Below are 11,548 nucleotides of genomic sequence, written 5' to 3'. Positions count from 1 at the left end.
GTAATAATAATAGGGGACTTCAATACCCCACTTCAATCAATAGGTAGATCATTCAGACAAAAAGTAAAACATCATCCTTAAGTGACACATTAGACCAGATGGACTTAACAGATATATAGAGAGCATTCCATCCAGGAACAGCAGAATACACATTCTTCTCAAGTGCACATGGAGCATTCTCCAGGAGCTATCACATTAGGTCACAAAACAAGTCTTCATAAATTTAAGAAGACTAAAATACCAAGCATCTTTACCAACCACAGTGGTATGGAACTAGAAGGCAATTACAAGAAGAAAAATGAAAAATTCACAAATATGTGAAGATTAAAAACATTCTATGGAACAACCAGTGTGTCACTGTAGAAATCAAGAGAAATTTAAAAATTCCTTGAAACAAATGAAAGTGGAAATACAACATACCAAAATTTATAGAATGCAAAAAGGCATTTCCAAGAGGGAATTTCATAACAATAAATGCTTACCTCAAGAAACAATCTCAAATAAGCAACCTAACTTTACACATCAAAGACTAGAAAAAGAACAAATGAGATCCAAAGTTAGTAAAAATAAGGAAATATTTGAGCAGAAGTAAATGAAATAGATAATAAGACAATAGAAAGGATAAGTGAAATTAAAAGCTGGTTCGTTGAAAAGCTAAACAAAATTGACAAATCTTTAGATTCACCAAGGAAACAGGAGAGGGCATAAATAAGAAATTTGAAACAGGAGAAAAAAAAATGAAGAACATTACAACTGAAACTGTAGAAACATAAAATATCATAAGATATTACTAGCAGTTATATGCCAACAAATTTGGACAACCCACAAAAAATGTATAAATTCCTACAATAGAAAACCTGAACAGATCAATTACTAGTAAGGAGAGTGAATCAGTAATCAAAAATCTCCCAACAAACAAAAGTCCAGGACCAGATGGCTTCACTAGTAAATTCTACCAAACATTGAAGGAATTAATACCAATCTTTCTCAAACTCATCAAAAGAATAAAAGAGGAAGGAACACTTTCAAACTAATTTTATGAGGCCAACATTACCCTGATACCAAAACTGTACAAGGACACCAAGTGGGTTTAAAGGGAACATACCTTAGCACAATGGAGGTCATATATAACAAGCTTACAATGAACATACTCAATGGTGAAGAGCTGAAAGTGTTTCCTTTAAGTTCAGGAACAAGACAAGGATGCCCATTCCCACCACTTCTATTCAACATTGTATTGGAAGTCCTAGCCAGAGAAATTAGGCAAGAGAAAGAAAGAAAAATCATCCAAATTGGAAAGGAAAATGTACAACTGTCACTATTTGTGTATGACATGATATATATGGTAAATCCTAACGACTCCACCAAGAAACTGTTAGATTCAATAAACAAATTTGGCAGAATTGCAGGCAACAAAATCAATATGAAAAAAAATCTATTGCATTTCTATACACAAACTATCAGAAATTAAGAAAACAACCTCATTTCACAATTGCATTAAAAAGAATAAAATGTCTAGGAACAAATGTAACCCAGGAGGTAAAAGTCCTCTACAGTGAAACCTGTAAGACATTGATGAAAGAAATTGAAGACAACACAAATAAATGGAAAGATATTCAATGTTCATGGATTGGAAGAATTAATATTGTTTAAATATACATACACCCAAAGCAATCTACAGATTCAGTGTAATCCCTAATAAAATTCCAATGGCATTTTTCACAGAACAAATAATCCTAAACTTTGTATGAAATCACAAAGGACCCCAAATACCCAAAGCAATATGGAGAAAGAAGAACAAAGCTGGAAGCATCTCACTTTCTGATTTGAAACTGTATTACAAAACTTTAGTGATCAAAACAGTATGGCATTGTCATAAACTCAGACACATAAATCAATAGGACAGAACAGCATCCAGAAATACACATTTATGGTGAATTAACTTGTAACAAAGGAGCCAAGAATATACATACAATAGGGAAAGGACAGTCTTTTCAATGGTTGTTGGGAAAACTGGACCACCGTTTTACATGTACACAAAAATAAACTCAAAATAGATTAAAGAATGTAAGACCTGAAACGATAAAACTCCAAAAAGAAAACATAGGTGGTAAACACCTTGACATCAGTCTTGGTGATGATTTTGTGATCCAACTCTAAAAGCAAAGGCAACAAGAGCAAAAATAAAGAGGTGGAACTACATTAAACAAAAAAACTTTGGCACAGCAAAGGAAATCAACAAAATGCAAAGGCAGTCTACTCAGTGATAGAGATTATTTGCAAATCATATAACTGATAAGAGGTTAGTATCCAAGATACGTAAAGAATCCTACAACTCAACAGTAAAACAAAACAAAAACCAAACAAACCAAAAATCCCCTAGCAATTGGATTAAAATATGGTCAGAAATTCTGAATAGGTATTTTTCCAAAGAAGACATACAGATAACAACAGGTACATGAGAAGATGCTCAACATCCCTAATCAGGGAAATGCAAATCAAAACCACAGTGAAATATTACCTCACACCTCTTAGATTGACTATTATCGAAAATATAGGACATGACAGGTGTTGGCAAGGATGTGGAGAAAAGGCAACCCTCATGCAGTGTTGGCGGGAATGTAAATGTGTACAGCTACCATGCAAAACAATATGGAGGTTCCTCAAAAAATTAAAAGTAGAACTACCATACAATTCAGCAATTCCATTTCTGGGTATTTGTCCAAAGAAAATAAAAACACTAATTTGAAAAGATACACACATCCCTATGTTTATTGCAGCATTATTTACAATAAATAGCCAAGACATGAGAACAATCTAAATAGTTATTTATTCCTCCATTTAAAAAGATGAAATCTTACCATTTGCAATAACATCTGTGGACCTTGAGAACAGTAGGCTAAGTGAAATAAGTTACAAAAATACTGAATGATCTCACTTATATGTGAAATCTAAAAAGAAAATAGGTGAAGGAGGTCAATAGGTATAAAATTCCAATAAAATAATGATAATAATAATAGTAATAGTATATTTAAGTGGGGTTTGTTCCAGGAATGCAAGGTTGGTTAAACATTCAAAAATCATATAACCATATTAACAAACTATTAGTGATGAAAATAGACTGGCAAATAATAACATTTCTACTCATATTAAACCAGCTCACCAAATAGTCACGGCCATAGCTGGACAATGATATATATCTAAGATGATGCTAGCTCTGTGAAATGTATGCAGTGGTTGAATAGATGATATGTACTTGTTATAATCAGATGCCAAGAGAAGAGCTGAAAGATTCTGCACTTAAACATGTTCTTTCTCTTGCCAACCTGCCAATCAGGTAAACCCCTCGGGGCAAAGAATGGGAAGTATTGCTCCAGTGCCAGTTTCTGCCACATAAAATAGAGAATAAATACTCACAATACTCCTAGGATTGTGATTTCTAATATTTACATTTTAAACTATTGACCTCTGCAGTAAAATATGATTAGGAGGGATGATAGAAATATGTAGACCTGTTTTACATACTTAGGGAAATCTAGAGGTAATAAACATCAAAATAAAAGTTTAAGAGCTGGGTGCAACAGTAATCCTATATAAAAACAACTCCTAAAAACATAAAATGTGTTTTTAAATCACCTTAACACCTCATCAAAAAAATAACAAAAGAATAAATGCTTCAGAAGAAATTGAAAGATTTGTGTTAAAATAAAGAATTACTTGGAAATAAAAATTCTTATATAAATGCCAAAGTAAACCATGTTCCTGTTTAGAAAAGCTATTACAAAGTTACAGAATTACTTAATGTTATTTGTAAAAAGCATTACAAAGTATAAAGTTATCTTCATCCAAGCCCTGATCTCCTCCTAATCTGTTCACCACACCAACCAGAATGACCTTTTAGAACTGTAATTAAGAACATATCACTCATGTCCTTAAATTTTTCCAGCACCTTCCCACCGTTCTGAGAATAAAATCCAAACTGCTCACCACATTCTACTCAGTGCTTCACAACCTGCTCCTTGGTTGCCTTGCTAGCTCCCTTCATGTCACCACTCTGCCTCACTCGGAACACTTGACCCAGACTGACCACAAACCCGCTCCTAGAACACACTGCCTTGAAGCCTTTGTTCTTTTTGGGCTTCAGCCCAAATCTAACTTCATTCAGAGGGGCCATCTCTGGCCACTCTGTCTAAATTAGTCCCTCCCAATGAGCTCCTACCACGTCAGGTGGTTTTATTTTTATAGCAATTGCTACTATTTAAATCCGCTTATTCATTTCCCTATATGCTTTCAATTGTCAGTCAGCCCTCCTGTCCATTGGAATGATCCCTGCATGAATGCAGACTCCTTGATTATGAGTTAACATAAGCCGAACAATTAATCCCTAGCTATTACAACAAAGCTCACCACTGTAACTTCAGAGCCTAGAACATTTATCTGGACCATATTAGGCACCAATAAACATTTCTTTAAGGAGTGTCGAATGTCACAGAATGAATGTTGAATGTCGAAAGCATAAAATTTTGATGTGTACCACATCAATTCATTTTGCTATCTTTTGAACTTAAGACTTATGTAATGTTACTTATGTAAATGTTATGTAAAGACTTATGTAAATAATGGTATTTATTCAAAGACAAAAGTAAATAATTAAAATTGTAAGAAGACAATGAAGGATAATATTTTCATAACCTCAGGGTAGAGAACAAGAAAGTTTTCTTTACACATCTGCCTCCTAGCACCAGTTGCCCTCCCTGGAGGCCTCTCTTGTTTCTGGTTTTTTGTATCTTCTATGGATATTTTAAATGTTATCTATGCAAATTTCTGTTTATAGATAAATAGATGATAGCTAGCTTGCTAGATTATTATTTTTCCTTTTGCCCAATCGGTAGCCAGGAGTGAATCAGTGAATCTAGGATTCAGCAACTTCTTTATCACAGAAGTCAATTAGAATGGATTTCCAAACTTTGTGTCAGCTATGCCCCATGGTACCAGGGTTCTTAAATCTAATATTTCATTTTAGGGGTGCCTGGGTGGCTCAGTCGTTAAGCATCTGCCTTCGGCTCAGGGCGTGATCCCGGCGTTATGGGATCGAGACCCGCCTCAGGTTCCTCCGCTGGGAGCCTGCTTCCTCCTCTCCCACTCCCCCTGCTTGTGTTCCCTCTCTCGCTGGCTGTCTCTCTCTGTCAAAAAATACATAAAAAAAAAATCTTTAAAATTTCATTTTACTATTAAAAAAGTAATCTCTTTCCCTTCCCCCTCTTTCAGTATGCACGGATTTTAAAGGAAAGACTGAGAGAATCGGTTCATGATGTTCAGTATGTAGAGCCTCCATTTGATGATTCAATTGCTGATCTAGGTAAAGAATGGAAGAGTGCCCTGGCAAAATTAAAGTTTGCTAATTCATATAGAATGCAGCCGTTGAAAAAATTCCAAGCTCATTCAGTAGAAACTAAAGTCCAGCAGATATTAAAGGTAGGTTGATAAATACATATAATAGCAATATCTTAGCTTTGGAGATTTGATAAACTATATTAAGATTTATGGCCATATATTTCATTGATTGATGTTTTTTGTAGCATTTATCTCTGAAAATAAAAAAGTACTCTGTAGTCCTACTCAAGAACCTTCACATCAGTGCTGTGAGCTAGATTTAATTCTTTTGTTATTTCAGCTCTTAACTGCCCATAAATTATTTCTCTCTCAGGTTTCGTGTTTTCCCATATTTGGAGGAATGAGTTAAACAAAACACACTGCTCTGTATATGGGTGTGAAAAGTTGGTTCCTGGACACTGAAGCGTCTTAAGGACCGGCAACTGCCAACAAATGCACAGGTTCCCTTCTTTCAACTGACCGGTGTCTAAAGGTCATTTAAGACAGTTGTTTCCAGGCTAATCCAAAAAAGCTTCTTCAATTTTATGAAATACTGTAAGACTAATATTAATACCAACATTATTTATACTAATGTTGGTATCTGAAAGCTACATTGTTCAGATGGAAAGAATTCCTTCATCATCTTTCTTAAAGGAGCAAATTAAAATTTTTTATTTATAGAAAGTTTGAGGGACAACTTTTTCTGAATCCCCTTTTCATCTGGTCTCTAGTGCTGGGCACCAGGCACCCAGGCATTTTCTGATGGCCAGATCCCCCTGGGGGCTCCACCAAGCCTGAGTCTACGTCAGATAGGTTCCTTGTTTCAAAGTTCCCTCCCCCTTCAGTTTACAAGGTACATCCCTTCAGACACAACTGATGTGAGCTAGCTGTTGGGAAGAAAGCATCTCTTTATTTTGCATAAATGATTAATACTTTTTTAATCCTATTAAAGTTTATTGTTTAAATGAATTAACTTTTATTAATACAGAAGAATATTTAGGGGGCCTACTGTAGCCTCCCTCTACTACCATAGACAGAAAACTGATCTAATCATTGTCAGATGGCTCATTGCTTCAGGAAATAAATTCAACTCAATTTGATACAATAAAATAATTATTGATTACCTTCTTATTTAAACACTAGCAGCAAGCATTTGTGACATGAGAATATACATTTTGGTGTGTCTCTTGCTTGGTCTTACCACATAGACTGAGTTCAGACTTATTGGGTATAGTAGGATTTCAAACTGTATTTACATATGTTAATTTACAGAATTTCATCGAGCATGATAGGGCCTGGAACAGCTGATTGGATATGTAGGTGGATAGGTCAGGGTCATAAGGAGGCCACGAATTTTTCCCTTGGGTTCAAGGAAAATTCAGCATAGTTCTTGATGCAGAAATGGTTTGTACTGGGGCGCCTGGGTAGCGCAGTCCTTAAGCGTCTGCCTTTGGCTCAGGGCGTGATCCCGGCGTTCCGGGATCGAGTCCCACATCGGGCTCCTCCACTGGGAGCCTGCTTCTTCCTCTCCCACTCCCCCTGCTGTGTTCCCTTTCTCGCTGGCTGTCTCTCTGTCACATAAATAAATAAAATCTTTAAAAAAAAAAAAAAAGAAATAGTTTGTACTGCTGGAGCTTGTGGGTGTCTTCCGACAGCAAGTGCTCATTCTTTATTAAATAGGAGCACGTGGTGGGCGAAGCCTGAGGTCTGTTAGGCAGATTCAGAAGAGAGAATGGATGTTGCTACATGACTGAAAGAACCACAGCCAGTGCCTGAGGGAAACGAATGCTTCTAGACCCAGTTTTAGGTCCAGCACCATATTCTAGAAGGGAATCAAAACCAAAAAAAAGAACAATATATTTGGTTTTACTTGCCTATAAAATTAGCTGGTAGGAGTTCATTCGTTATTGCAGGACCCAGAACCGAGTTAATTCATCATTGTCCGGGTAAGTCAGAGGCACTTGCAGTCTGCTCATGAGGTGGGCCAGCCTGCTTCCCGGCCGTGGGAAAGCCTAGTGCTTCATGGCTCATATCTGTCTCCCCAGATGTGATTAATCAACAGCAGACACGGCAGGAAACCTGGGGTCTCCTCAGCATCCACCCGGAGTCCACAGAGAGAGCCACAGAGTGCCAAGCCATGGGGAGAGGGCTAGAGAAGTGGCGTTCATTCAGGGAGACTGGTGAAGACAGGAGTCATATAATACAGGCTCCAGTCCAGGAAACCCAGGCTTTAGGAAAACTCAAGTCTGAGTTTTAGCAAATACGGAAATGATAGAAAGATTTCCTTCATCTACCTAAGCATTCCCAGAAGCATTGTTTTAAAATTCCCCTGTGTGTCCCCACCAGTGTTTGATGGGGTGACCTAGTAAAGGAAAACCTAGAGGTTAAGAGTGGTAATGAAGAGCAATTGAATGTAATTAAAAAACCAAAATAAACTTTATTCAACATTGTTATTGAAATAAATTGGTAAGCACAACATTCATTTAATGTTATTTGGTTAGGAATGCATGTATTTTTTTAAGTTATATGTATTATTTAGATATATGTTTTCTTGAATTTCTATGTAGAAAATATTTGGTTTGAAAATTAAGATGTTTTTCCTATTTTTTTAAAGGAAAGTCTTAAAGATGTCAAATATGATGATAAAGTCTTCTCTCATTTGTCACTTGAATTAGCAGACTACATCTTGTCAGCAGTGAAAGAATTTGGGTACCACCGTTACAAGTTCATTATAAAAGTATTATTTATTCAAAAAACTGGTCAGGCAATAAATGTGAGTAGCACACTGACCCAGCATCTATCAGCCAGTGCTCCAGTGTCCCCTCTAGTGACCTGACCATTCCTGTGCCACCTGCCTCCCAGGCACTTTGAGGCCCCCAGGCGCCTCTCTGACAAAGGATGATTTTGTTAGCTGTATCTTCCTTCACTGCCTGTTATTTGAAAAGTACTAACCCAGAAATGGCAATTTTCTATTGATAATTTATTAAACTATATGACTACCCTATTCCTTGGTCACACTAATTTTGACAGTTTGTTATTTGATAAGTAACCAGTAAGTTTATTTTGAGCACTAAAGGGAGTTAGATTAGGTACTGAGAAAAAGACAGAAAATGGGGAGACGCAGACCATGATTCTCTGAGAGTTTTTACTGTACTTGAGGAAAGGAAACAATTGCAGGTCGGAGGTTAAGAAATGGGGGGGCGCTTGGGTGGCTCAGTCGTTAAGCGTCTGCCTTCGGCTCAGGGTGTGATCCCAGAGTCCTGGGATCGAGCCCCACATCAGGCTCCTCCGCTGGGAACCTGCTTCTTCCTCTCCCACTCCCCCTGCTGGTGTTCCCTCTCTCGCTGGCTGTCTCTCTCTCTGTGTCAAATAAATAAATAAAATCTTAAAAAAAAAAAAAAAGTTTAAGAAATAGAATGGGATGGACAGTGGGCCAGCCAGGGTTTCGAAATCCAGTCGACCTAGATATGAACACTGGCAGTGACAGTTGGAGCCTGCGGCCTGGGCATAGCTGTTTTCACCTGTAAAATGGAGACAGTACACCTACTGGCCGCAGCTGCCTTGATGGTCAAGTGAGGTAGTCTGTAAGAAAGCCCTCCACCTGGTCTCTGGCACAGTCCTCAGTAAGCAGCAAGGCAATTACTGTCATTTACAAATACGGATACACTAGGCCACGTGAGCTTGAGTGAGCTGCCCGTCAACATGTGGCAGCCGGGCACGGTCTGCAGTCTTCGTGGAAGCAGGCGGAGGGGCGCTGGCCACACGGGAGTCGGCAAGACAGGTGGCCTTGGCTCCGAGGGAGAGGAGAACACTAGCACATACTTCTCACGTGGAGAAGATTAAAGTAGGGCAATGTGATAGAGTGGCAGAGTGGCCGCTGGGATTGTCTGGAGACAGGGAAGGCCCTCTGCTAGAAGAAACCAGCTGTGCCAGAGATCCGGGAGAAGGACTTGGCAACCAGAGAACACGGGAGTGCAAAGTTGCCATGGCAGCGGGGAACCTGGTGTGCTTGGTTAGTAACCTGTGTGCTTGCCGTATGTTTTGGTTGCAGACATGGGTATGATGTGCATTGGCTAATTGTACCATACAACAAACCACCCCAGAACTTAGCGGCTTAGAACACCATTCTGTGGGTCAGCCCACCTGCAACAGCTGCTTTTCCAACTGTTCTCCCTGACGCACTCACAGCCCCTTGGTGACTCTGCTGTGCTTCAGGTCCAACACGGCCTCACCCACATGGTTTTGGCTGGTGCTGGCTGCTGGGTGGGGCTCCTGAGTCACAGTCCTCCAGTGGGCTGAGTGGCTTTCCTTATGTGGGGGTCTCCTCACAGGGTTCTGAGCAGGTGGGAGCAGAAGACCTCTGAAGGCTTTGGAAGTCACACAATGTCCCATTCTTTTGCTCACAGCAAGTCCCAAGGCCAATTCATACTCAAGGTCTGGAGAAACCACAAAATGTTTGTGGCCATTTATATCCACCATGGAAAGTAGGCTGTAGTCAAATCATGTATGGCCTTGTGAATGAAGCAAATGATTTAGAATTTTCTCTAACTGCCTGCTTGGATAATCAATGCCATTTCTTTATTTTAAAACAAGGTTCTAATAGACTTTCCCTTGAAATTTTTTAAAGATGGAAAGGAAAATTCCATATCAGGGCCTGTAACACAGAGGAATAGTACTGTATGCAGAACTCTTAGACCCAGTTTCAGAGGGCTCCTGTCCCTGCCCCCAGACACTCTGCTAAGGTCCAGTCCCTGTGCCAGAGAAGGACCACTCCAGGAAGAGAAGAGGGGCCCTTTCAGGAAAGGGGAAACTGGACAAATTACTTTTTAATATCACTTTCTAAGATACTTTATAGACTTTATAGAAGTTTACTTCTTAATATGTTCGATTGAATGTTGGTCTTTTGAAATTTGTGTATCACAGATTGCCAGCAGATGGATCTGGGATGTTGCGTGGGACAGCTGGGTTGCAGTGAAACATGAAACAGAAACGTACGTCGCCTTGGCCCTGGTGTTTGCTCTCTATTGTGAATAGCTCATTAACACGTATGGGAGTGCTTGCCTCTCCACTTTCCCGAGATGCGTGACTTTGAAGATTTGCAAACTTCATAGGAGTTTTGATTAGCTATACTTTTGCCTCCAGTTGAAGCTTCATTGTATTCTTTTAACAATAAACAAGTAAAAGCCAGATTTTTACCTTCATACTTGTTAGTTATCATATTTATTGATGTTCTATTACCCAAGTATAAAAGTATGAATGATACATATGGGGATAGATATGAGTATATAAATGCGTATAGTGGATTCTAATATAGGGAAATTACTTATTTTTAGAATTAAGACAACTAGAATTTGCTACAGGAAATTATGACACAACATTGTAATGTGTCAAGTAAATGTTAAAATAGATTTTGGAAAACTTCTAAGGGCAGTTGTATTTTTAAATGGCATTTTAATACGTTACGGGCATTCTTTAGAAAGGACTTACAAGTTTGAAATAAAGACCTTAATGTATTTAACACATCCCTAACCAATCAAAATGCTTAAAGGGTGGTCATTCTTTTTGTTAGTCTGTTAGTTAAATTCTTTTTAGGTGCAAGAACTGAAAAACCTAATCTAGTTGCTTCAAAAAAAAAAAAGAGAATTTTATTTTCCAGGCATTTGATCAGGGATCCAGGTTGTTTGTGTCTTTCCCCTCTCCCCCCAGACTTTTACATACATTTGTTTAACTTCATAGAATTTACTCGTGTTCCTGTCTATGACTAGACGTGTCATAGTTCACTCCTTGGGGCTGGGGCTGCATCCCCCCTTTGCTGGAGCACATGACCACATGAAAAGAGTAGACAGGACTATCAGGGCTCTCCCAGCAAGGAAGCAGGGGGTGGGCTTGGAGGAGGCAACCAATAACGTCTGTGGTCAGATGACTTTCAGAGTTGTAATCAGAACTCGAAAAACCATGTCAAACTGCATGGATGGTTAAAACAGCCATTAGATGGATAGTCCAAAGACTGGAAGGTAGAAAGGTAGAGGAGAGTTTTCTTTTCACTCCATGTGTTATCATGACCTAGATAATCCAGGACTGACAGTTCCGTGCTGCGCAACGTAAACATGCTCAATGTCGCCCAAAGAATCTTCAGCACGGGAGTTCTCAGTTGTGAGCGGTGGCTGCAGAAACA

At 38.7% G+C, this 11,548-nt stretch overlaps 1 protein-coding gene across 3 annotated transcripts in view; it reads left to right on the top strand.

Annotated features, from left to right (window-relative positions):
• The window catches only part of DYNLT2 (dynein light chain Tctex-type 2), a 13,900-nt gene extending 3,326 nt beyond the window's left edge, over positions 1 to 10,574 (top strand). The window contains exons 2-3 of one of the 3 annotated variants that reach the window (XM_040628078.1): positions 5,269 to 5,475; positions 10,297 to 10,574. In XM_040628078.1, the coding sequence (XP_040484012.1) occupies positions 5,269 to 5,475; positions 10,297 to 10,407 (318 nt within the window). In that variant the 3' untranslated portion in view covers positions 10,408 to 10,574. Of the gene's footprint in view, positions 1 to 5,268; positions 5,476 to 5,707; positions 6,855 to 10,296 lie in introns of those variants that run through there. The other 2 variants (XM_040628079.1, XM_040628080.1) reach the window with 2 other exon arrangements.
• Positions 10,575 to 11,548: the final 974 nt, after the last annotated feature.

The sequence above is a fragment of the Ursus maritimus genome, unplaced genomic scaffold (assembly GCF_017311325.1).
Source record: "Ursus maritimus isolate PB19 unplaced genomic scaffold, ASM1731132v1 scaffold_13, whole genome shotgun sequence".
NCBI classification, from domain to species: domain Eukaryota; kingdom Metazoa; phylum Chordata; class Mammalia; order Carnivora; family Ursidae; genus Ursus; species Ursus maritimus.
This window is presented reverse-complemented; position numbering and strand designations above follow the sequence as displayed.